At 43.6% G+C, this 27,681-nt stretch overlaps 1 protein-coding gene across 1 annotated transcript in view; it reads left to right on the top strand.

The window, feature by feature from the left end:
• The first annotated feature begins 3,662 nt into the window (after positions 1-3,662).
• NEK10 (NIMA related kinase 10) overlaps positions 3,663-27,681 on the top strand; it is a 209,022-nt gene continuing 185,003 nt past the window's right edge. The window contains exons 1-5 of the mRNA XM_039242719.1: positions 3,663-3,736; positions 4,010-4,070; positions 10,258-10,388; positions 12,068-12,166; positions 21,136-21,220. Coding sequence (XP_039098650.1) covers positions 3,663-3,736; positions 4,010-4,070; positions 10,258-10,388; positions 12,068-12,166; positions 21,136-21,220 — 450 coding nt within the window. The remainder of the gene's footprint in view (positions 3,737-4,009; positions 4,071-10,257; positions 10,389-12,067; positions 12,167-21,135; positions 21,221-27,681) is intronic.

Consider the following 27,681-nt stretch of genomic DNA (forward strand, 5'->3'; position numbering starts at 1 on the left):
CCGCACCAAGGAGGCGATGTCTGAGCAGGGACCCGAATGACACAAAGAAGCCAGCCAGAGAATGAGAGAGGAACAGCAAGTGGCAAGTGCCAAGGCTTTCAGGCAGGAGTGAGGTTGCCACCTTCACAAGCCAGGGAGAAGACTCGGGGGCTGAAATGCCATGAGAGGCAGAGGGTGGAAGGCTCAGAGGAGTGGAAGTCATGGAGAAGTCAAGCAAAGGAGGGAAATTGGAGGCTGTGCTCAGTATGTATCTACAGCAAGATTCTTGTTCCGTCATCACCCACAGCTCTTCCCTTGTGGGAACGTAGGGACGATGTGAGTTTCCCACCCAGAGCCTCTCACGTCCCTTCAGACTGTTGGTGTGTCTGGGTGTTGCCTTCAATATTCCTTTGCTTCTTCCAGCCAGTTCTCTGTTTTGGAGGATGCCCCCCAAGCTCCTGGAGTCTCTTTTCCTGGGCGGCAGTTAAGACCTTCTTCAGGGTCCCTTAACTAATGAGGGAAGGCTCCGGGGACATGAAAGCCTGCTCCCTTCCCTCAGGCTTAGACAGTTCTGAGCTACGAGCTCTAGTCCTGAGCCCCCTGGGACTGACACTGGGCTGCCCCCTGGAGCGCTCTGGCTGTGGGTAGCACCCTTGTTTGGTCCTTCTGGAGGATTCTTCCTCAATAAGTTGTCGTGACTTGATTTAAGCTGCCCTTCCGCCATCCCCAGATTTGCATTGTAACCACTGATATAACATGATCATTTTTCTTCATTTAAACTGGGATTAGGTTAAATATTTCAGAGCACTCTCAACTTCTCAAAGTTTTCTTCAGAATAGTTTCCATTTCAACAGCCATCAAGTGGAAAGGATTTTGTGGTTTTTTTTTTATCCTAAGGCAATTGTCTGTTTGTACGGATTCCAGTGGATTTGTTTACTGTTTAATTAAGTGAAACATTTCCAGAGATTTATCTATTCTCACTCTTCCAGCTCACAGACTAGACCTTAATCTTCAATTGATAAAGCTATTAGATGATTATTTCCTGTTCACACACCGGGTCAAATTATGGAGATTAAGCAAGGGAATACGACAGTGTGTTTAGTGGGTATGATCTGGGTAGATACACTCTCTTTCTGGCAGAAGCAGCCAGAGAGCCTTCCCACATGTTTTCATGTGCCAATCTTTGCGGCTTTCATTTCCTGCTTCTAACATAGCCCATAGCTATGTTTTGCACAGGAACTGGAAACCAGCAGCTCAGTGTGGACAGGGACAAGCCCTGTGTCCTTGAGGGAAAAGTAAAATCAGATTCTATTCATTTTGACTGGATTTCCATTTATTTTAGCACAGTTGGGAGCATTTTAATATCTCTATATAAAAAGCAGTTGGACCTCGGGCTTTTAAAGATTATTTATAGATTATCTGTCATCCATTCTTCCTTTCTTCCAGTCTCTCCTCCTCCCTCTCTCCTTCCCTTCCTTCTTTCTTTTTATTTAGAGAAACATGAAGTCAGATCTCTATCTGAATACATCACAAAACATATTGTGAAGTCATTAAGTGGGTTTTTATTTGCTTAGGGTAGAATCGTATGTCTGTGGTAACCTGTTTTATCTTTTAGCAGTTTTCAGTCTGAGATTGGACATAGAAAATGTTCAGTAAATATTTCTTTTTTTTTTTTTTTTTACAAATAGTTTATTGTCAAATTAGTTTCCTCAGTAAATATTTCTTGATTGTATAAGTCCATGGTATTATGTCCTAAGCACAATCCTAAAATATTATTATTGTGCTTTTGTTGGTGTGCATCTGTGAAGAGAGCCTTGGTCCCCAGCTCTTAATTCCCGCTTGACTTTGTCATAAATAGTACAACTATACTGGAAAAATAATTTTTAAATCCTTAGACAAACTGTCTTTGTACATTTTGCTTCATTCTGCTGCAGTGAAACACCCATTGGCACATCCCACTTAGCCTTTAAATATCTCTGAAACACTTGGATTTTGACCATCCATTTCACAATACACGGAGGCATGCAATTATAATAACACATGCTTTTTCATGCCTGAAAATACCACTGAAGTCAAGTTGTGGTGTTAAAGCACAGTTGGAAAATTTTACATCTAATCAAATTAAACAGATAGTATATTTACTTTTGTATTCGCTATGTAATTGAAAGTACAGGTATCTTCAACTTTTTGTTTCTATTCTGGAAATTAAAACAATTGAATCAGAAATTGGTTAAGGAAAAAGGGCAAACAAATAAGTTGTCTTCTGTTCATTGGTTAAATAATCTGCCTTATCTCTTACTTATCTTTTGAGAGGAAGTGGGAAACAGTATTAAAATTTATCCTCGGAAGAGTGAACATGATGACAACCAAACTTCTCCAGAAGATTGAAATGCCTAGTGGGTTGTATTCCCAGGCTGGCCAGTCTCACCGTCCGGAATGTTTAAAAACAAACTTCAAACGAGTAAATCTTAAAGACAGAGAACAAACTGAAAGTTGCCAGAGGGGAGGTAGCAGGAGGGACGGGCTAAATGGGTGATGGGCATTGGGAGGGCATTTGTTGGGATGAGCACTGGGTATTATATGCAAGTGATGAGTCACTAAATTCTACTCCTGAAACAAACAAAAAATGAACGAACAAACAAATAAATGCATCTCTCAGCTGGAAAAAAAGATCTTATTAACTTTATTCAGCGATTCATGGATTGGATAACATCTATTCTTGCAGATAGAAAGGAGCTCTGAGGAGCTTTATAGGCAGAAGGGAGAAAGAACGAGGAAGTTACACTAGTCAAAAAGTAGATTGGGTGTTGCAAGTTACTTTTCTTTAAAGGGATAGCATGGGTTTATCAGGCAGATTATTTAATTAACGCTGATCCTGATTGGCTAGTTTAAGTTTTCATATCTAGGAGTGCTGAAAATGTAATTAAGTTTGGTGATCTGGGGCTTCACATAAGTGACTCCATTTTGGGCCTGTTGGCTTGCTTTTGACAGGATGTTTGAGTGAGTGCAGAGGCTGTGCAAGACTGACCCCATTCTCACTGAATTCTCGTGACTGCACTTGACTCACCTGGGGACTTAGGTGGCAGTTTGAAAGCTTTAGGAATTCTGGAAATCCAGTGAAATTTTGTGTCTTACCTTTGACACTGTAATATTTATTTGCAAATGGCTGGAGCTTTCTTGGGGCTCTTCGGAGGATCACTCATGATGTAGAGGAGCCCCTTGAATATGCAGCATACTTTTAAGGATACTTGTCGAGAAAGACAAGTAAGATGGCATAAAAGCATTAGTTGGGCTTCAGGTATTTGCTTATAGATATATATTTTGGAAACTCCTAATGGGGGCATTTTTCCTGACAAGCAGAAATGTGTATGTGTTGGGACAATGGGTCAGAATATTTGAAAACAAGAATGACTCAGAAAACAAGGGCTCATGGGCTACGATACCTATAAACTATGCCCTAAAAGTATCTGAAGACCTTTGAAAGATAAATAAAGAATGCTATTCATATTAACATTTTTATTGTTGTATTAGAAATAAATGTTAGTGTTGACCTATTTAAATAAGTATTATAAAGTGAATTTTGCCTGAGAATATTTTGGAGCACACACCCCAACTAAAGTATTCCCTTTCTGGTTTATTTTGAAAGGAATGCCATGTTGATTCTGGGGCATTGATGTTTTACAATGCCTGATCAAGACAAAAAGGTGAAGACCACGGAAAAATCAACTGATAAAAAGCAACAAGGAGTCACCATCAGGTAACCCTTACTGAGTCTTTGCTAATTATTAACTCAGACAGTGCCAGCAGCCAAATTTAATGCCTCTTTAATGGGAAATAGAGGAGACATTTGACAACAGCTACTCTGGGTTATGGTGGTTACTGAAAGGTGTAACCATTTCTTAGGATCTAAAGGGAAATGGATACATTTCAGTCTATACAGGCAGGCCTCCGAGGGGCCATACCATCAGTGGGTGGGACTAGTTCACCTGAAATCTTTGGTTGGTTGACATTGTGTTACTTTTTCTCCTAGGGACTATTCAGATCTTAAAAGACTTCGTTGCCTTTTGAACGTTCAATCAAGCAAACAACAGGTAGTATGTTCAAAGGATGTGCATGCCTTGATAAAGGAAAACTCACATGTTTCCAAAGGGATTGATTTCACATTTTTATGAACAATTGTACCTATTTTTCTTTGTTCTTTTATATGTTTTGTTTTTCTTCATCTGGCTGTTTCTCTCCTCTCTGGTTCAGTCCTGCCAGAGTTCAGCATCCACAGCCTTTTCATTCTTCTCTCATGCCTAGGACCTGCTTTATTTTCTGTTTATTGCCATGTGTCCTAATTACCAAAGCTCTTCAGTTTAGAAACAGCACACTGTTCTATTGAATGCCTACCATTTGATTCTTTGGATTTGGGGGAATTTGATGTTTTCCCAAACACAGGTTACTGAATTTCCTTTCTTCTCCCCCCTAGCCCACCTCATGTTGCCCAGTTCTTATAGTACCACTCTTGATGTTTGCTGCAAATTGTATCTCACCAAAAAGAGGGGAAAAGAGTGAATTTGGCTATTTTTCTGTGAGCTTTTATAATTTTTTAAATGTTTATTTATTTTTGAGAGGGAGAGAGACAGAGCATGAGTGGGGGAGGAGCAGAGAGAGAGGGAGACACAGAATCCGAAGCAGGCTCCAGGCTCTGAGCTGTCAGCACAGAGCCCGACATGGGACTTGAACCCACAAACCGCGAAATCATGACCTAAACTAAAGTTGGACGGTTAACTGACTGAGCCACCCAGGTGCCCCAGCTTTTTTATGTTTTTATTAGATGAAGAAAGAGTGGTACCTCTGCTTGAATTTATCTCTAAACTTTTCTTTTTGGTTTTACTTCTGTTAAGACTTTGGAGACTCATGACATTAGAGGCCATCTGTGAAGATTTGGAGAACAGCACACAATGCTGATAATAATGATAATGGCAGATATTTAGTTAGCACTGTCAATGGTAGGGATGCTTCTTGAATCTCAGTGACCTGGCCCCGAAGTCTCCTATGTTATACTAGTCTAAGTAAATTTGTTTAAGAACTCTTGTGTGGTAGGAATCCTGATGGATTTTGTTACATCCATCGAACTAACAGAGAACTATGACATTTTTATCTACTTATTTATAGTCAAGGATGACTTTCTAATCCTTTGATGGCGTATAAAGGCCAAATAGTATAGATCCTAGTTAGGGGATGTTTACTATGTGTCTGGTGCTTTATTTGCATCCCCCTGTTTAGTAACCACGACTTCTGCTTTCACAGAATAGGAAACTGAAGCACAGGGAATTAAGTGGCTTTCTCAAGATGGTACAACCAGCTGGTGGCTGGAATACAGGTCTGAACCCAAACACTACATCTTCAGGATATATGCCTCTCCCCACCCAGATGTCTTTTAAGCGACTTGGGACATTAGATTCCAGTTCAAAAGATAGTTGGCTGATCCTTGATTTGGAGTAAACATGGTTGTAAAATACCTTTTCACCTATCAGTCCTTCTTCTCAGTTATTTCATGCCGTGGCCCCCAGGAGCCCCTTCCTCCCCATCCAGCTGTGTCAGCAGTCGCTCTTGCTCTTTGTCTCTCTCTGCTCTGCTAAAAGAACCTCCCTGGCTTGCTGCTCACAAGCCTTCATGTTGCCCCCATTTCATATCCATTCTTTTTTAGAAGGTAAGCAAGGTGACTCAGTTTCCACTCTTTCTCACTGTCCATCCTAAGATGTAACCGTGATGTCAGAGACTTCTACTTACTGCTTTTGCTGTCTCTTCTCCCAAACGTGTCCTTCTCCAAGTTTCTTTCTTAAAAAATCTTATCTAAGCCCGAACTCTAATGACACTACTTCTGCAAACAAGCTCTCTTTTCTCTTGCCTTCTCCAAGTGATCTCTCTCTTCCCCAAATGCCTTCTTTTTCACAGTTGTATCCTTAGAGTCTTCCTCATTTTAGAAATACTTGTCTACATGTCTTATTTCTGGACCAGACTATACATTTCCTAATGCCAGCAACTTTGCCTTTGCTTTTGGTTTACTGTATCCTCCGTTCAGTGAGTTCTTGGTCAGGTTTTGTTAAACTGAATTGTGGCTAGAAATTGAGTTATATCACGAGCATGTATAACCATGTGGCCAGGGTAAAAGAAACACCCCAGTGGTGTATATATATATATACATATTTTTTGCCTCTAATCTTCCAACTTTAAAGTTCATGCTCACTGGGTCTGTTGTAACCCCTTTCAACACCACTTCCTTGTTGACACCCAGAGGGGTTTAACTAACATGAATTTCATAGTTTCTTCTTCTTTAACCACTTTCAGAATTTGCAGTCTGTTGTATGACAAGTTCACATGGCTTGGCTTTTTGTTAACTGTTTCACATGTACAAAAATGCATATTTGTAATGCTTGAATTATTCAGAAAGTTGGTGGTTCTAAGAAAAAATGAAAATGTGCTCACTGATATGGAGGTCCTGAGGCTTGCAAAATTCTTTCCTAATTCTATTTATCAAATCTGAATGCGTTCTTAATTTAGAAATGATATATGCTTTTGTGAACACCTCATCTCAGTAAAATAAAATGGAGAAGAAAAAGATTGGAGAGACTGAATCAAGCATTTGTTCATATCTTGTTTGTGAGAGAAAGAAGTAAGGAGGTTTACAGATATACACAGTGTCTGGCAGTTTATCATAAGTGAAAGCCAGGGGCAAAGAAGAAAGAAGACCAAGAAAGGACAAAGCAGAGTTAGTGAGGCAGAAATGGCCATTGAAATGAACCACACATTTGGCTCTGAGGTTTTTAGCAGTCCATTTGAAAAGGGAAATTGGGATTAAGGCTTGCTCACCTGAATTTCTGTTCTAACAAGACCTGGCCTGTTATTTGCAAATAGACCAAAATGGACAATTAATCCGTTGCAGAGGAAATTTACTTTGCGGTTTAGGCCAAGAATTGCAAAGAACTGAATGTCCTTTATCTGAATCTCTAATGAGTCAAGCCACTTGCCTGTTGTTTCCTTGTGTTCCAGTGTTCTACTTTCGTTCTTGGTCTTGATGGCTCTGTATATCTCTGTGTGTCTTGCTTAACCACATTAGAGTTTGCTGTTTTGTGGGACAGTCCCACAGTGTGACAGAACTGGGGACAGAAACACACTGAGGAGGCAGAGGGGCCCCCTTCATCATAACAAGGTTAGAATAATCATCACCTGGTAGAACAAATCATTCAAGGAAAGGAATTGCCCCAGGGTTGTTGAAGCAAAATGAAATGAGAGTTGGTTGGAGATTTCACCAGAGGTGAAATATTTACCTCACAAATACCGAAGTAATCTTCCAAGAACTGGAATTCAGATTTTTCCCCCTATATCCGAGGCCACAGGGCACTAAGAAGTTGGTTTGCAGTAAGTAAAAAAGATAGAAGAGGGGCACCTAGGTGGCTCAGTCTGTTAAGTGTCATGATCTCACAGTTTGTGGGTTCGAGCCCTGTGTCGGGTCTGTGCTGAACACTTGCTCAGAGCCTGGGGCCTGCTTCAGATTCTACGTCTTCTCTTTCTGTCCCTCTCACTCTAGCTCTCAAAAATAAATAAATGTAAAAAACAAAAGATAGAAGAAAGAACAAACAAATTCATTACAGACCAGTTAACTGCCCTGAAATAAAAGAGGTTTTGGTAAATACTGTGGAAAGAAAAGGTATAAGGTGCTGTGTTTGTGTTCTGAGAGCTAAGGTGTAGGAAAGACATTTATAGACGTGACGAAGAAAGCCATGAATCCCGGGTGAACGGTGCAGACATCAGGTGTATGGAATTTGCCAAGCATAAGGAGGCCACTTTTAGCTCAGATCACAGGGGAAAGAGATGGCTCTTGAAAAATGAGCAGTGGAATTGGTGGAACGGTAGTATTGGTGAATTGAGTAACATCATAAGGTATCTGACGAAAGGAAAATAACACGCATTTAAGTAAAATGGCGACTGGATGTTTCTACTGGAAGCAGTGATACATAATGCTGGAGAAGGTTGGGCAGAGTCTGAAGGCCCATCTACAAATGTATGAGCCCATAGGCAATAGGGCATGTTCCCATTTCCAAGCAGAAGTGACACAGTCAAATTGTTTGGAAAGCTCTTTGCCTCATCCTGTCGTCTTTCTACTTTCCACTCATGCTATTCAAGCTGCTCAGGACGTCTTCTGTCTTCCAGCCTGTAGACGTCTGTCTGGGATTCTCTGAAACCCTCTTGGCATCCTGCTCCACGGCCCACACTGTCTCTCCTTCACTTTCTACCGCATCGAGCCCTTGTTCACTCATCTTGTGGCCTGTTCTCATGCTGGTTTACCCCCCACCCCCCCTACCCCATGGGCCTCTGAGCTCCTTGAAGGCAGAGGCCGGGCCTGGCCTGCCTCCTCTGTGCCCCGTGCGTCATCACACCCCTGCTAAGTGATGTGTCTGCAACCAAAGTGCGGAGTGGATGGATTCAGTCCAGAGGTGGTGAGCAATCAATCACTTTAGCAAAGAGATGGGGGATAACATGCGCGTTCATTCTACAGCCTCACATTTGAGCACCTCCTGTGTGTCCAGCTCTTGAGAGGGGCTCAGAACACAAACAGAGAGATGGGGTGCTGCCCTCGCGGTGGCCCTAGGCAGGGGCAAGAGGCTGGTGTGTATCAGGTGTGCTAAGTGCTGTAAGGGAGGCCCGCGCGGTCACGCCGCCAGGGAGACCGGGAACAGCTCTGCCGGGAAGGCTCAGGCGGGTGCTCGCCGGGGGTCAGTCTGAACGGAGCCCTGAAATGTGATCGGGACTCGGTCTGCGGCACACGCCCAGGCCTGGAGTGGCCAAGCGCTACGGCAGTTTCCAGGGCAAGTGACCAGTTTAATGCGGCCAGAACTTGGGGCACAGTTTGAGATTTCTCTGGCATGTTTTGCTCATTTATTTCTTTACATCATATGGACGTGTAGATTCTTATTTCATTCTGTGGTGGATTTATTCTCAACGACTGCATAGCACATCCTTCCGAAACTTAGTGGTTTAGAACAACAGCGATCGCTTACTGTCCCTTACCTATTCTGTGGGTCATGAATTCGGAGCAGTTTGCCTGGGTGGTTCTGGCTCAGGTCTCCGACGGGGTTGCCACCAGGTGCCCAGTAGCTGTGATTCTCTCAGCACCAACTGGGGCTGGAGGGTCCCCTTCCAAGGCGGCTCATTGACATGGCTGCAACGGGTGCTGTTTGTGGGCGGGAGGCCTCTCCACGGGGCAGCTCCTCCTCATAGCATGGAGTCTGGGGTACCCTCAGAACTAGTCCCCCTACATGTTGAAAAGTTTCTTTTTAATGTTTGTTTATTTCTGAGAGAGAGAGGCAGAGGCAGAGAGAGAGAGAGGGAGACACAGAATCCAAAGCAGGCTCCAGGCTCTAAGCTGACAGCAGCGAGCCTGACTCAGAGCTCGAACTCACAAGCCGTGAGATCATGACCTGAGCCAAAGTTGGACAGTCAACTGACTGAGCCACCCAGGTGCCCCTAGTTGTTGTCCTTGCTTTTTTTTTTTAAGTTGTTTATTTATTCTGAGAGAGAAAGCATGGAGAGAGGGAGACACAGAATCCAAAGCAGGCTCCAGGCTCTAAGCTGACAGCAGCGAGCCTGACTCAGAGCTCGAACTCACAAGCCGTGAGATCATGACCTGAGCCAAAGTTGGACAGTCAACTGACTGAGCCACCCAGGTGCCCCTAGTTGTTGTCCTTGCTTTTTTTTTTTAAGTTGTTTATTTATTCTGAGAGAGAAAGCATGTGAGCAAGCAAGGGAGGGGCAGAGAGAGAGAGAGGGAGAGAAAGAACCCCAAGCAGGTTCCACTCTCTCTGTGCAGAGCCTGACACGGGGCTCGATCTCCTGACTGTGAGATCGTGACCTGAGCCTAAACCAAGAGTTGGACGCTTAACCGACTGAACCGCCAGGTGCTCTGAGACAAGCAAGTTTTGCTCATGTTGAGCTGCCGTTATAATCAAGGGAGACTGCAAATAGATAAATAACTGTAAGATACGACAGGTGGTGTTACAAGCTATGAAGAAAAATAAAACAGCATAAGGTAGAAAGAATAAATGTTTAAGTCAAAGATGTTTAAATCTTGGAAAACCCCTACATTTGACTTGGCTGTCATGTTAATTATTGGTTTGGGGAAAAACTCAGTCCCTTTATCCAGCGTCCCACCACCCCTTCCCCCGTCTTGTTATTTTCCTTATTCTGTGCTGAATCGTTACCCTCGTGGGCTCTGTGCTTCTATTTCTGTAGCTTCCAGCCATTAACTTCGATAGTGCCCCAAATAGCATGACGAAGTCTGAGCCTGCCATCAAGGTGGGAGGACATAGAACCCGAGGTCAGTGGCACGAGTCCACGGAAGCTGTTGAACTTGAAAATTTTAGGTAAGAATCCAGTATCTCCCTCACCTTCAACAACCTATTCTAATTAGCCCCAAACTTTGTTTGTCATGGGAGCTAACATTGGAAACCATTTCAGTATTGACCATGGGGAATCATAGTAATATTAGTGCTTAAACCATTCCCAGAAATAGTGTGTAAGTAACAGCTTAGCGGCTTCAGGTGGGACCGGCCTGGGAGTTTCAGGCCACCTCACTGAGATGCCTCTGGCATTTGTTCCCTGAGGAAATGGATCCAAGTTGTTGACCTGGCTTGGCTGATTCCAGGCTTTGTCTTCAGCTTTTGGTATGTCCGTACCTTGTCCGCAATACGGAGGCATAAAAGCAGCCTTGCTCTGAACAGCTATGGTGGCTGATCACTGTGGTTGTCAAAGCAACTGAGGTTTTCAGTGGAAGGGATCACACCTCATCTTTAACACTGAAACTGGCAACCTACATTCACGTGTCCTGTCACCATTTTAGACCTGCTAGAAGTCGCACTTTCTTGTGGGCCACTCCCCTTCCAGGAACTGGGTCTCTTGGCTTTACAATGTGCAATGCGCTGAGGTCATTTGGCACTAAGTGCTGTGTAAATAATGAATGGTCTGAAATATCAACATGAATATTCTAGAATGATCATTTATTTATTTGACCTAGATTTTGTCTCCCTGTCATTTTACGGCAGTGAATTTAATAGCCTACAAAAGGCACATGACATTGTGTGTTTTATAGTTAGTGAGGAACAGTAAATTCTTTAAAAATTCTTATGTATTCAGTCTACCAGTATGCATGTACTAAGAATGCATTATGACCCTCACCTGGCCAGGGTAGGGACACGGTGTCCCATGACCAATCAAAGACTGAAAGGCAGAACAGTACAAATAACAATAGAAGGGTATAGAACTTGCCTTTGAAGTGATGTGTTCGTGTCATTCCAGCTTATTGGCCTAGATTTTCAAATTGGTCTATTTTAATATGCGCAAAAATATTATAACATGTATTTTGTAGCAATGCCGCCATTTTGTGCATTATCTCTTATCCTCTCCCAGTTTTAAAGTGGAATGTTTTGTGGTACTTATAACCTTTTTAATGGGTTGTAATATCAGAAAAAAGAAGCCAAAAAGGAGATATCCCCAGACTTTGTTAAACACACACACACACACACACACACACACACACACACAATATGCAAACAAAAACCACAGAAACTTTCACAATTAAAAGGGTTTAGGCTTAATAAATCTGTATTACCTACCTGGAAATATGTATGGTGAGCAACACTGATGTTAATAGCTCTAGGAGCCAATGGGATTATGGGTGAAAAATGAAGGGAGGGAATTGTTTACTGCTTCATGCAGTGTCTAGATAATGTGCACCAACCACTCTTTCTCTTCACGTACCCTTTTCCTCCTTCTGAACAAGTTTAGCTATTAAGTGTTTATAGGGAATGATTTAGTTAAATGGTAAACTGAAATATATATGCTTGATTGTAATCTTGATTATTAACTTTATAACTGAATTTCTAGTTCCTTTGTTAACAATGGACATGTGCCTTTAGTAATGTGTTAAATCCTGAGAATCCTTCAATATTTGCATGAATATAGATGATCTTTGCCTGCATTGGTAACTTAGAGACAGCCCAAATAATTTTTATTACAAAATGTTTTTCTGTTTGTTTCATTTCAGCATAAACTACAAGAATGAGAGAAACTTCAGTAAACACCCCCAACATAAACTATTTCAGGAGATCTTTACAGCCTTGGTGAAAAATAGACTCATATGCAGGTAAGACTGTCCCAGAAAAGACCAACAATTTACCCAAGGACGGGACACCTTATATGTCTTATTTCTGGTATATGGTTTGAAGCAGTTTATGAGATTGGATACAACATTCTTAAAGGATAAAATAGAGCAAATATCATTTAGAAGGAGGCAAATGAATAGACATTACAAGTGATTTCATTAAAATCACTGTGATTAAGTACTGAATTTCACCACATTTTATGACAGATAAGGTAAAATGGGAAAACGCCCATGTCACAGTGTTTTTCTTATTTTTCTTACTCTGAATTTGGATACTCAGGACGAGTTTATTGCCAGGGTCCTTAGGAAACAGACACTGGGTAACCCCATGGCCAACATTCTCATAGTACGCTTTTTCAGTTGTTACAAGGACTGATAACATGGAATGCCCCAACCTTGACCTTGGGGAAAGGATGAATGTGTACCTCTGGTACAGCCCAATGTTGATGTTTCTTCTCAGGACCAAGTTAAATGTTCTCTCTGTTTTCTTCTTGGTCCTGACACAAGTGCATTGTTGGAACTATAGAGAAGGATTAGCAAGGCCTCTTTCTGGCTCACAAACATCAAGGGTTTTCAGTGAGCCATTGACTACTGCTGGATTGTAGCAACGACTGAACGTTCTGTTCATTCTGGGCTGCTTGAAGTGAGAGCTGGTTATGCTACTGGATGTGAGGTGGCTCCCAGCCCCCTTTCCTGGATAGGACCTTGCCTCCTGGGGCCCAAGCTCTCTCCTGATGAGCAGTGGCTAAAGGGATGCTTGTAAAGAACTGGAAATCTTCCCCATCACTTTGTGACTTGATTGAGATAACTGAATTCGGCCCCCAGGGAGATGGGGAAAAAATTACTCCTCTTGCAAAATAGGAGAAATATTAGTAATTTAATACCTTGAATAAAATAAGACTCTGGCCTGGTCCCGTGCAATAGCTAACTGTAAGTAGAACAGTATCCCAGTGAGTCCTCCCTGATGAATCAGCTACTAAATATGCCTAAGAGGTGGCCTAACGATTTGATCTTTTGAAGGGGCTTATTTAGTATTATATAGGATTGGACAGTGGCTGCCACATACACTGGTTTAGTTTAAAGCAATCCAGGATTGGGACTGCATCTATTATGCCTTTGTACTTGATCTACGCAAAGGATTATAGGACTGGTTCAGATAATACAAAAAGCCTAAAACCTTTATCATGATTATGAAACTGAGTCCCTGCTCAGTTCTTGACAATATTCTCAGATTGTTGATAGATTAATGAACACTGCAAAAGATCTGAAATTGTCCTGGCCTGTTTTGGCCCTGAGCTCCAACAGAGTACAATGATGGTTACTGGCAGAATAATTATGCCTGAAATGGTATTAGAAATGGTGTTCTTCAATTCATTGTGAATCCATTTCATTGTGACATTCTTCAATTCATTGTCCATCTATCATGGAGTCTTCAACGGATGTCTCATAGACCATTTATTGGGTCAGTAGTTTGAAGAAGGCAGAATATTTCCAGAATTAAAGATGTGAGAGATGTCACTGTGTCCCCACTCTGAGGGCACTAGATGCAGAAATTATTAGGGAAACTAATTGGGCAAGAGTTGGCATCCAGCAGTTGAAAAGATCTTAACAATTCTGAAGTTAAGAGATCTCTTGTCAGGACCTTTTCAAATTCTTCGTGATTAATGAGGCATCTTAGATTGGATGGAATTCCAGGCTTGCAACATGAGTAGTCCCTGGAAATCTTCAAACTAGGAAGAGACGATTATAGATCTCTTTGCTTTCATAGTACGAGAAGGAATTTAGGAATGTTGAACATCAAGGGCATCCTTTTATGTCATCCTTTGGCTGCTGATGGATTGTTACGTTCAGTTCTATTCTAAAAGCAGGGTTGGGTCAAAGATGGCTTAAGTGTAAAGGTCTTCCATTGTTCCTCACCCCATATAACCTTGCAAGGATAGTCATATTTACCTCCCCACCCCCACCCCCACCCCCGCCGCCTCTTCCCTCTAAATTTAGACACATAGAAGAATTTCATCTCAGGGACTTTTCTTGTATAGCTTCCTATCCTGCGTCTTTGCAAACATCAGATTTAATGTTAGCTGGAAAGCTTGGAATCACTGCAATTGAATATATTTGTGCAAGGAAGAGAGGGAAGAAGCAGTGGGGAAGGAAGAGAGGGTGAAAATACAAAGATGAATAAAACACATGATCCCTTTCTTCTGGGGACTCAGCATCTACTCTGGTCAGCAATACAATAATCCACTATCCCAATTCAAGGGAAAATACGGTGGATATAAACTGTTTATATTATGACAACTAAAGACTGGAGGAGATTGAAGAGGTGTGGACTTTGGTCTTTGGTCCAATTCAGGTTGTAGACAAGGTTGGGCAATGTTATGCCATTCAAATCTACCCTGAGAATATATATACCTGATTGGGAATTTTGTCTCCTGTGTGGAGCGCGAGCCCTTCCGTGCCCTCTGTCAGTTTGTGACCAATTGATACTGTTCTTTTTGTTCTACTTCATTCTTCCTGACTGTAGTCTTCCTCTAAACCATACTTCTAGATACTTCCTTTCTGGGTGTGTTTCCTAAGACTGACCTGTGATCACTCCCTTGTTCCCAGAAGTGAAGATTGCAAGGCAGCATCTGAAATGAGATGGGACTTGTTAATCCAGGGTCAGATAAGGTAACGCAGTAAGCGCTGTAGACACCTCCTCATGGTAGATCTCAGAGGGCAAGTGGAAGGTGAAGCTCTGAAGTGGAGGTTACTCCTGGTTGACGCTGTCATGAATCTTGGCATGGGGCAGAGTACGGAAGCAAGTTTTGATCTTCCGGCTTTTCTTGCTGCCATAATGTCATCTATCTGATGACATCTAGTTAGAAACAGCTAGTTAGGAAATAAATCCACCCCCTTTCCATTTCATCTGCCTGTCCGGGAAAGTACAAAGGGTGCTTGATATCCAAGACTAGGTTGTTATGAGATTGCATAGGAAAGTAAAAATTGTCACAAAGTTGACATATCCTCTAATTAACTACTTATAAAATTTATTTCTACTCAAGGATCTCTTCTGTGTATCTGTTCCTCTGAGCTCCCTCTTTGTTGGTCCATTCCTTGCTGGTTGCCAGATGATGTGCAGGCCCTATAATATGGTGCAAATATATCATAGTTGACTTGTGAAATGAACTTGCAAATCTCGATAACGATGTAGAATTTCCTGATGATACTAAAAAAAATTAATAGTGCTGAACGGCTAGAATCTGGCTAATGAGGCACTGGCAGAATTAGACCACTGACAAATTGAAGAAGAGGGTATTAACAAAGACAATGACAAGGTGGGACTTCAAAAAAAAAACACATATGGACCACAAAGGTTAGGAGAGGCCTTTAGGAAAAATTGGTGACTCTTTTTAATCTCCTTGCAAAAATGAACCTCTTTATGCCGCAGAAGTCCAAAGTGAACTCAAGGATGTTGGGTCACGTTATGTGATTGTCCAGGAAAAGTATGCCCCAAAATGTCAGCAGAATCCATTCTTGCTTTGTTCCAGCTATCAGGGCAGAATTGCAATTGTAACTTAAGTTTTGCTAAATGTAAACTAAAATATACCTTAGTTTATTTTTTAAGATACTCTTTCCATTGCAACTTGTCCCCTGCTATTTAATTAATATTTGGTGTTATTTTAAAGTGGGTCCACTTAGCTGTTCTCTTCCTGGTGTGATTATCCTACACTTGCCAGGGTACCCCCTCTTGCCCTGCCTGCCCCTTTTGAGGAGGTAAATATATACACCAGGTTCTGTGATTTCAATTAAAAGAGAAACACCTGATTTATTTAGCATGACCTTTTTGCTCTAAAAATGCAATCAACTTTTCTAATAAGAACACGTTGGTGGCCTTTTTTACATCACATCTTCTGAAATATCTGCTGTAAATGTGGCATATTTTGGAAATGAGTCTGTAGGAAGTCTAGATTGCAAAAATCAATCACTTGGATGTCTACCAGGGATGAAATTGAAATGTTCTCACCTTCCCAGGAGAGCACCACTTGTAAGGGCCACATGTAACCACTGGAACGAATCTTAATGTGGCCAAATCAATAAATGACAGCTACCCGTTAGTACATGACCTTTTGGGAGCCAGGCAGTGAGTTCCAGGTCCAGTCTAGGGACCACATTTCCATGGCTAACATCAACCAATCCCCAAACACTTCGAGAGCTTTTTGCTCGGACAGACTGTGCCTTATAAGTTGTATATAATTGCTACCAATTCCTTTTTTTGTTTTACATATTGACTAGTAGACCTTTCCTTTTTTGGAGATCTTGAAGCTAACATGCCTATAACTGGACTTTTGATTTTTTTGCTCTATTTGCCCTCCCTCAGGTTTATTCGTGCTCACCTATTGACCTGGTCGAAGCCGTCATTGTCTCTTGCTTGGACAATTGCAGTCAGCTCACTTGGTCCCCTGCTCTCATCCCTGGTTCTGTATACTGTTTTCAATACTGCCACCTAAAGGATCCTTTCAAAAATCTGCTAGATCATATTAGTTCTCTGCTTGGAGCCTTCTAGTGGCTTTCTGGAATAAAAAGTCCAAAGCCCCTATTCTTATTCTACAAAGACCTGCAGATCTGGTGCCTGCCATCTCCCTGACTTCAGCTCCTATCTTTGTCTTTGCACACTTTGCTCCAGCCCCACGGGCTTCCTTACTATCCGTTGCACACACGACCACACTCCTGCTCAGGGACTATATACTCAACTCTTCTGCTCTTCTGATCTGGACTCCCTCCTCAGTTCACTTGGACGCTAATCTGCCCAGAGAACCCTTCTCTGACTACCCTAAACTATAAGTATCCCCTGGACGGCCTAAACCCGTAAACTTTGGTGTCCTCCATGTACACCACCTCTTATAAATTTTTGTTCATTTGTTTTTATTATTGGTCTTCTCCCTTTAGAAGGTAAGCTCCATGAGCACAAGTGCACGGTTTTGTCCTTCGCCGTACCCCTGGGCAGGTAACCGTGCCTGGCCACCTGTAGGTGATGAGTAAATACCAGAAAGCATTCTACCTCTGAAACTTCCATCAATGGTTTAGAAGAAACACACATAGGCAGTCCTTTCTGCTCAGTATCGCTCTGACTTTAGGGACTAGCATAACCCATTGGATGGACTTCCTGTTGGACACATATTTGGGGCTAAATTTAGTGGGTAACACAAAGAAAGAAGAAAGACCCACTAAGAGTAGTGGAATAAGCCAGCAGAGATGCCTTGAATATTCATTTGTAGATTATTTCTCCACACATACTTTTTTTCTTCTAAGTTTTACCATGGCTATTTTGATGTGAGTTTTACTTTTCTAACATCTGCCTACCCTCCAGAAAACATATATATACACGGCTCTGTTGTCTGAATGCGAGATAATGTTTATTTTGAAACAGGCTTGATTGGATTTCTCCACTCTTCAGTTCTGAGTCAAAGGTGGAAGTTTTGTTGTTGTCGTTTTGTGTGTTAATGGAAGGGGGAGTTTCAGTGACACCTCACCGTGAAGATGCCACTTATTCTGAGTGAGAAACGGAGTGAGGTGTGGTTTGAATGCGGTCCAGGGTGAGCCTCTGGTATGTGCGTCCATCCCTGGGGTCGCTAACCTCAGGCCATTTGGCTGTGCCGTGCAGTGTGGCACTTGCAACTTTATCGTCCCATAGCCACAGCTGCGGGACTGCTTCGTACCTGGAGCCCTCACATCACTTCTGGGTTTCCTCCACTGCCAGAAGGTGAAGCCCCTACAACCGCATTTCATTTGCTGCTTTGCCAGTGCCAGTTTTCCTCCCCGTGATGTACTGATGGCAGAGCGCAGCGCGTGATGCTGAACGCCATGTGGCAGGTGGTCATGGGCAAGGGCCGTGGGAGCCGATCACGCTGCTATGTATTAATAGTCCTGTGAAAGAAGTGGCGAAAGTTCAGTCACAAGAGGGAATAACTATTTGCCCGCTCATGAATCCGCTGCTGTGCGGCAGCTATATTGGGACATGCCCTCTAGGGAAGCACTGTCTATGCAGACAGACCGCTTTTTCAGGGCTGCCCCAGAGGACCCCCCCCCCCCGCCCCCGTGTGCTGTGCGGAACGGTCCTGCTCCCACAGTGTGTGTGTTGGAAACTCACTGTCTCTGCAGTCACCCCCGCCTGTGGGACGTGGAGTGGGGCTGGGGCGGGGACGGACGGCAGGAGCACTGGCCCGGGAGTCTGGCCCCAACTCTGTTCTGGCGTGCGGCCTCGGGCCAGCCACTGGGCTCCTCGGGACTGCAGTTGCCGGCCCAGACCAAAGAGAGCGCCCGTCTTCACCATCTGCCGCTATTATTCTCTCTAATTCTCTGGTCGCACTAAGTTGTGCATTTCCTAGTCCCCCGGCTCTTGGCAAACAGAAATATATATCATCTTACAGAACACTCCATTCCTCCTGAATACCAGAGCTCCATCCCATGCACTGCGTCCTTGGGGGGGTGGTTAGGGGCTGGGAGCCAAGGAAGGAACAACTGCTCCTTCAGAGGTCAGCGCTCAGAGAGCAGAAGCCAGAGGACTCAGACACCAGGAATTCTATTTACATTTATAACAGCACAGGCCAGAATCACGTAGAAATATTAATAGCCTTGGGCTTCAGTCCCAAAATTGCAAAACAAAAAATGCCATTCGCTTGGAACAGAACCATTTTAACTCAGACTTTTCCAGAACTTTTCATTTATTTCTGCTCCTTCAATAATAATAATTTTAAAAAGCCTATACTGGGATTTTTCTCTTTTACTTTTTACAGGGGGAAGGAAATAGAAGTGTAAAAAAAAAAAAAGCTTTTTGCGTTTATTTTAATATGAAAGACATTGCAAAGGTCACGACCTTTCCTCATTAAAATTATATATAGTAAACAGGAAAAACACCGATCCATGCACATTTGTAGCATGGATCACCTCTTAATATGTCCTGTGGCTTTTCCTCTTAAATAATGAAAAGCAATCAGCAATAAACCTCATTAGGTTTTAGCAGCTGCTGCAACTTGATCATTATTTCTGCTAGATCTTTGGGATGTCCGATCTCTGCACTCCATTTCAGGCTCTGCGCTATCTTTAGCCGACCCCAACACCTGAAGGGGAAATCAGTCACGTGCCCTCTCCCTATTTATAAAGATTAGAGATATTCTGTCTGTAATCGGAGTCTTGGAATAAGTGTCCCCATAGGTGATTGTCTTAAATTCAAAGTGCATTTCAAATTTGCATTATTTTCCTCGACACAAGGCAGTCAGGATGAACTGTAGCGCCGCCTTGGCTACCTGTGCCTGGCCAGCAGCACTGGGGTGGGTTGAGTCCTGCCTTTATCCTCAGAAGAAGCTGAGCTTTGCCTCCTTAGCAAAGGCGTCGCTGTCGTGGTGCCTGGGCGAGAGGAGGACCGGGTTCGATGGCGGGTGTAGCGGGCAGCTGCTGCCGGGAGCCCTGGCGATGGCGGGAAGAGCAGTTCTCAGCCAGCAGTGCTTTGGGGATGTCTTGCTCAGCCTTAGAGCCAGGCCTCTGCCGGGGTGGGGGCGAGGATGGGCCCTGTTCTATCAGGAGCACTCAGACATCCCTGGGAATGTAAGAACATGGGAAAAGCATATTTACCGACTTCCTTCTGGAAGGAATAGTGAGGAGTTTGGGGCGGAAGGGGGTGGGGTGGGGGGTGGCACCTGCAGTGGCAGTGGCTATAGATACTTGTCCTGCCTTTGAGGAGGGGGGACTTGTGCACTCAGGTGGGAGGTGTGTGAGTTTGGGAGCAGAGCCGAGTTTCTCAGGTCTATGGGGGAGATGAAGCTGGATTCTCCCACCAAAGGCTAAGGATCAATATGAAGCAGGCCAGGCAAGGGTTGGCTTGGGACCACAGCTTAAGCAAATGTTCCGCTTGACCTCGGGGCAGACCTATAAAGTAGCCTAACTGGATGCATGACTAACTCAACCGTAGGGGTGGGAGAGGTTGGGAGCAGTGATGGGACTTCTCGTCTGGAGTGGCTTTCCTGATCTCCCCCAGTTTTTCGTGGTTCACTGTGAAATAACAGACACTGTTTGTTTTAGTTTTTTTGTTAACATTTGCCCCAAGCGCTGCTGTTGAACTAGCTTAGGGGCCCATGCGAGTGTCTGTCCCCTTCTCCTTCATGCGCCCCACTCTCCACGGTCTCCCCTGAGAGTATGTCCTTAGCCATTCACCTGCACACCAACCTTCATCTCGGGGTCTACTTCCGGGGAAACCGATCCACGAAAATGCTTTTTCACGGTGTTCCCCAAACTGCCCAGCAAAGTACCCTGGAGGCTACAGAGAAGCCCCAGGGGTGTCATGGAGTATTTGAAATTTGCAAGGAGAATAGCGCTATACGATGTCTGCCAGACACAGTGCGACTCCTCAAGGTGCTATGTGATTTCCACACTAAGATTGTGCTGCCTTCCCTTTGATGGTGGCGTATGTTTCTGAAGCTGGGTTTTCCAAGGTTGTCACAATCAAAAGCGAGTATGAGGGGAAAATCAGGTGGAAGAGGAGAAGTGGCATCCAATCTGATCACAAGGCTGGAGAATTTTTTAGCGCCTATAGGAGCACACATGCTGTTAATAAGTAAATGTTAAAAATAAAAGTTTTTTTCTTAAAATGTACACATATAATTTTTTCAAATGGATACTAAGTTATTAGGACATAAATGCTTATTCAGTCAAATCTAATTATTGGAACTTTTAGCTCTTTCCCTTGGAAAGGCGCTAACCCCTCAGGCGATGTTGCAGTTTTTGTATGTTTCGCACTAAAATGGATTAAGTGTTCAGGTACCAAATAACAGTCCTTGTTGCAGATTATGGTCAAAATAAACTAATGCTGTTCCTTTGTGTGTCCCTTATTCTCCTTCATTGTCTTGTGTTATTCATGAACTGTCGCACTGTCCGCTTAAACATGGGCAAACATGCTTTTTGTTTTCTTCTTTCAGAGAGTGGGTTAATCGAGCCCCATCTCTTCATTTTCTGAGAGTGTTAATCTGTCTGAGACTCCTAATGAGGGATCCGTGTTACCAGGTTGGTTGGAAACAATAAAAATAGTTTTCACTTGATATGAAGGTGAAGTAAAAATCTGGGATCATGTTAGTTTTTTTTTTCCTGTCTCATAACTCAATAGCTTTCAAATTCAGGAGGTATCTCAACTGCTATATAAAAAGATGTGAGAGAAATAATTTAATAGGGACAAACAGATCTGTATGTTTCTGCTATGTTAACTATGGGATCAAGTGGATGGAACTTTGGGTGTACGTTGAAAACATTGGCAGTTCACACCACGCCTTTGAGTGTGTTCAAGGCTAGGCAGCTCCCTAGGTCAAAGTCAGCAGTCACAAGTGGGGGCCTCCTCAGGGAGCTCCCGAGGCAGCCGGTGGGAAAGGCGGGGCCTGCAGTTTTAGCAGCTGCTCCAGAGTCGAGGCCCTTCCCCACGTCCAGCCTCAGACCCTGCGTTAGAGGGGAGCACGGGACCTGCCAGTCATCTCAGACAGGGGTCGTGGGGCCAAGAACCTTTCCCTCCTCACTAGTTAGTTGGGTGTGCTGCCTCTGGCTTTGTGCTTCTTAAACTTGAACGCACTCAGGGATCCACGGGGACTCTTGTAAATGCCTATCCCAACCCAGCAGGTGTCCACTGGGCCCAAGTCTCTGCGTGCCTGCGAAGCTTCCAGGGGATGCCGATGCCACTGGTCCATGGCCCACACGTTGCACAGCAAGGTCTTAGTGCTTTAGCAATGAGGCTCTTAAAACAAACAAACAAACAAAACTTCCCTACCATATCACCCGGACCTTGAAAATGATTTCTTCTAGTACTGGCTGGTCCACAGCTGCTTCCGTAAAGCAGCAGTTCTCAAACTTTTGTGTGCCAGAAACACACGGAAGGCTTCCAGATTGCCAGGGCCCAGCCCCACAGCTGCTGGTTCAGTAGGTTTGGGGAGAGCCAGAAAGTCTGCATTTCTGCAGTGTTCCAGGGTGAAGCCAGTGCTTCTGGTCAGGGGACCGCAGCTTGAGAACCACCGTTCCAAAGCCTCGAGATTGCTGCTTTAGTCGTTATTGTTTCTGCTTGCCAATGTTAAGTATTTAGAATGTACCTATTCTAAATACGTGCATCAGGTTTTCCCAGATTTTTCCCCCCTAAGAGGCATCTCCTTTTACACCCTGTCCTGAGAAGCTACTAGGAAGCTCAAACCACTCCGAAGATCTTTTACTTCAGGTTTGGTTTTTCTGATGAATTGTTTATGTCAGAACGCGTTTCTTTGCCTTACCCCAATAACCATCTTTCTGACTTTGGCACTTAAAAAAACATTTTGGTCCCAGTCAGCTATAGAGCCTGCTCTGGTTTCAGTCTTCTGGGATTCATGATGGTGATTCCTCTAGATGAATCACCACTCCCTCACTCTGTATTCTAAGCCGGCCTTGTGCTGTTATAGTTTAGTTATCTTTTGGGAAGATAGCATCCTTCCCCCCTCCCCCCCCCACGACCAGCAGTACAGAACTGCATGTTCCGTGTATTTCTGAGGTACCATTCACAATTTGGTGTGCAGCGTAGGTAAGAATGGTGGACCACGTGTTCCATTTTGGCTGGGTCAGTCCCAGAATGTGTTCATAGTGTGTTCATTGTTCCCACTTAATTATTAATAACACCTTCTTTTATTCTCACGAAGGTGGCTTTTTAGCAGGAGCTCTAGTTTTCTGACTTACAGAAGTTAGCAAAATCTTTGCTTCAGAGATGTTCTGTCTGTTTAGAATATTAATGCCAGTTGTGTCATACTCTGCTGATCCCTGTCGAAAGTATTGACTTTCTTAGTCTAGTTCTTGATGGGTCGGGACAGAGTTGATTGCCCTGCTCTCTCCAGGAAAGAATTCAGTGACCTCGTTGTTTATGGGATTTTGTGACTAAATCATATTAAAATGAAGTCCTTTCCTGACTCCTAGTCTTTCCATAGAAGGGTATTCTCTCTGAAGTGCTCCTCCTGGCACTCCTTCCACAAAGAAGAGCATGTGCTCAGACAGTTGTTGAATACCTTGAGTTGCCAAGAATTGTTGGCCGAAGTCACCAAGCTTTGCTGGGGCTTATTGGAATTTATGCCAGTTAATCTCAGCGAGCCTTCACCCTCACTGGGCATCCCTTTCCTCACTTGTTGAGTCCGTGCTACAGGATCCACAGTGGCTGTTCCAGACCGTGTTTGCGTCTCCGACCACAGCCCCCTCCCACCCCTGTCATTCTCACCAAATTACAGCATCATCTGCTCTATGGGGAAACCAAAGCCATCCAGTGGGAACTCTCGTATTATCTCTTCTTTGTTGCTTGGAATGTTAGGATTATCTTAAAGCCTTATGTTCTTCTTGTCTTGGAAGAAATATCCCTCCTCCTTGCTTGCCAAGGCTTTCCCATCTATCTATTCTCTTCATTACTATGACAATGGCTCCTTTTCTGTTTTCCATTATCATAAAAATGCCCATTCCTTGACCCAGATATCCCTTCAAATCTTCGCCTTACGTTCCTTACTACATTTCTTGAGAGGTCAGACTATATCTCTTGAACCCACTTCTTCCCTCTCAGAACTGATGGGCTGTATTACATTCACACTGAATTCTTGTGAACAAGGTTCTCCCTGAAGGTCGTGCTTTAGTCAGCATCCCTTGATCCAGAGGTTGCAAACTGGTAGCTCATAGATTGGATCTTGCCTGCCAGAGACTTCACTATATGCTTAACGGAGATTCCAGCAAGAAAAGACTGGAAGGAATGAAAGAGAAGCCATTTTGAGGTATGGAGTGCTTAGGGCTTTTTCATAATTAAAGGAAGACACATGTTCTGAGATTTCAAGTATAGTAGGAATCCCAAGCAGGATAAAGAGAAACGGCCACTTGGACTCATCACTGTGAAGCCGTAGTACGTTGCTTATCAAGGATAAAGTGAAGATCTTAAAAGCTCCTAAGTACAATCATATTAGAAACCACAGTAAAAAGACAGGCAGGCTGAGTAGCCTTATCCCAGCACCTGCATATCCCAACTTCCTTAGCAGCCCACAGGCTTTACTGCATTTTCTGTCTGCCTTCACCGCTCCCAAGAGGCCAGAGTTCTTCCTTAGCACTTTGTGCTTTTCTAGATTACTGTTCTTTTCCTTGATCCTGCCTTCCTAAATGTTAACCTTCGCAAAGTTCTTTATTTTTTCAAGTTTATTTATTCTGAAAGAGAGAGAGAGAGAGCGAGCGCAGGGGAGGGGTAGAAGGAGAGGGAGAGAGAATCCCAGGCAGGCTCTGAACTGTCAGCACAGAGCCCAACGACATGGGGCTTGATCCCACAAACTGCAAGATCATGACTTGAACCAAGGCTTAACTGACCGAGCAACCCAGATGCCTCATCCAAAGTTCTTTTCTTTAATCATCTTCTCCCCTATCTTCCATGCTCTTGGCTCCAACTGTTATTATTGGCATTGTTGTTTTTTGCTCATAAGTACATACCTCCAGTCTCAAACTTCTCTCTTTTTGTAAGTTGCAAATTTCCAGGGGTATTTCAGATGGCCATCTGGATAACCCAGTAGTGTCATGGTCCTCAAAGTGAGGATTTGGGAACTGCTTACGGGTCTCTGAAACCCTTTCAGGGATTCTACCAGGCCAAAAATGTCTTTAAATAATGCCACGATGTTGTTTGACTTTTCACACTCATTGTCTTACATCTACGTGGTGGAGTTCTCCAGAGGCTACGGGAGGCGTGATGATGTCACGGCTCTGATGGCTGATGGGACAGGTGCCTGTGCACTCTTGTGTTTTAAAAATTTCTCACTTTTAACTTGTAGTGTAATAAATAGATATGACCCACAGAAGCACAACTCTTTGAGGTTCTCAGTAATTTTTAAGAGTGTAAAGGAACACAGAGACCAAAGAGTTTCAGAAGCACTGTGGTAGTGCATTCCACTCAACAACTTTAAAATGGAGCTCCTTGATTCTTCCTCTCGCCTTGAACCTTCAGGATCAACTCCTAATCCTTCTAATGGCACTACCTTGCTTCCAGACTCCAAGGTAGGAAACTTTGAAACATGTCTTATATTTTCTTTTTACTCACCCCTCTACCAATAGAACATATCAAGTTTTTCAAGAGCATTGCTATTCCATCTGGAAAGATAAGATGCTAGTGTACAGAGGGGCCTAAAATCATGACCCAGAGATGAGCAGTGTGGAACCACTGTTGAGTTTAAGCAGAGGAATAAAGTGATCACATTTGCGATTCACTGTTAAGGGCTCACTGTAGTGTGCTCGACATTGATTTGGTTGCTGATTGGGACTAGGATGAGAGCATCCAACGTCACTGACATTTTTGGCCATTGCAAGAATAGTGGTGCATAACAACATCTACTTTGGTATTGCATCATGCTCCATTTTTTAAATTTTTTTTTTTTTGTTGAGCGAGAGAGAGAGAGAGAGACAGCGTGAGCAGAGGAGGGACAGAGAGAGGGAGACACAGAATCCGAAGACAGGCTCCAGACTCTGAGATGTCAGCACAGAGCCTGATGCGGGGCTCAAACCCAAAAGCCGTGAGATCATGACCTGAGCTGAAGTCGGATGGATGCTCAACAGACTGAGTCACCAAGGCTCCCTGCAGTGTGCTCCATTTTTAAAGAACATGCTCTTTATCTGTATTATATTATTGTATCACTTTAAAAAAAGGAAAACCTCTGGGAATAGAGCAAGGACATTTGTTCACATATTGCACATTGAACTGAAGGTCAGATTGACTTGGAGACTTTCTCCAGGTCATCGGATTCAGAAGTACAGAGACCAGTCTTGTGACCCCTCTGGCTTGTGACCAGGGAGAGAATGCTGAGATCTGACAGGGCACTTGGGAGGAGTTGCTGTAACCCACATGTGCCGTCATATTTGCCGTTCAGATTAGTGCTCAGAACTGTTAAGCCCAGGTGTGTGCGTACCTTGTGGTCTTGGTTTGCTGCAGCTGACACTCTCAGGTTAGAGCAGTCCCACTGGTGTAACCGAAGGACATATAAGGAAGACTGTGAGTCCATGAGCAATCTCCTAGCCTTGCTCCAATCTCCATAGATGCATGCGTGGCAGAAGGAGGGAGTGTTTATTTTGTAAATGAAGGGTAGATTCTTGAGTATGTAACAACATTCTCAGAGTGACAAACCCTCTCTCTCTTTCCTATACTTGATAACAGTGCTTCTCAAATGGTGATCCACAGGAGTTAATACGTATTCTGTGAAAAGAAGTGTGCTTCAGTTAATGATGATGGGGGAAAATTGCACCTCAGTTCTCTCTCCCACTGGAGGCTTAAAATGCATGGCAGGGTGGATATTCAAAGCTCTGAGAGGCCCTATGATAAAACTAGTTGTCAAACTCTGTTTACTGTATTATTTTACAAGCTCATTTGAATTTGGCCATGAAATTACTACTATTATTTTAAATCGAATGCTTAATACCACCCACGACACAGAATAAAAGGGTTATTCCCAGAACAGAGTTTAGGACTTCGTCCCAAATTATTAGTACTAACTATTGGATAGGTATGTTACATGTCAAGGCAAAAATTTAAAAGTGACCATGACCATGACCATGACCAGTCACTTGAACATTATACTCTCCCGTGGTGTTGTCTCACTTCCCAGCTTTGAATTTAAATCTTCAAGTCAACAACTCTCAGATTTCAATGTTTTGCTCTCATGTCATTTTTCATGGTCTTTTGTGCTTTTCTCAAGTGAATATCCCATCATTAGCCCAGTGTGTCCCGAATCGAGTCTTCTTTAATCTAGACTCTTCCTCTCTCCTTCCTTGTGTCTGTTAGTATCTCGCCACCCCTCAGTCCGCAGGCCCAAATAGGGTGGCGTCCTCTACTTTGTTCCCTTTCTTCCAGCATGTCTTCGTGTTTGGTTGATCACACTGCTTCACAGACTATCTCTGCCTCTCCCTTCTTCTGCCCACTGTCACCGCCAACCAATTTGGCTTCTAGGTGTCACCCTTTCCCTTTCTGGTTCATTCAAAAACCAGAGGGAAGTCCTCACAGCTGATTCTTATTTATTTATTTATTTATTTATTTATTTATTTATTTAGGAGAGAGAGAACATGAGCTAGGGAGGGGCACAGAGAGAAGGGGACAGAGGATCCAAAGCGGGCTCTGTGCTGATAGGCTGACAGCAGCAAGTCTGATGTGGGGCTCAAACTCACGAACCACGAGATCATGACCTAAGCCGAAGTCGGATGCCCAACCAACTGAGCCACCCAAGTGCCCCCTCACAGCTGATTCTAATCATCCCTTGTTCACACATTTCCATCAGATGTCATGGTCCTCTTGACAAAAGTCACATTCAGCCTCACATCTAAGCCCTCCTACCGTTTGGTTCCCCTTGGCTTTCTTGACATTATTCCCAATAATGCCCTTCATGGAGTTACATAAGTGCTTCTCTTGATGTTCTTTCTGCACAACTTCTGTGCACCTTTGGACCTACTGTCCTCTGCTTGGAATCTCCCTGATCTTT

Source organism: Hyaena hyaena, unplaced genomic scaffold, assembly GCF_003009895.1.
Source record: "Hyaena hyaena isolate Hyena2069 unplaced genomic scaffold, ASM300989v1 scaffold_216, whole genome shotgun sequence".
NCBI classification, from domain to species: Eukaryota; Metazoa; Chordata; class Mammalia; order Carnivora; family Hyaenidae; genus Hyaena; species Hyaena hyaena.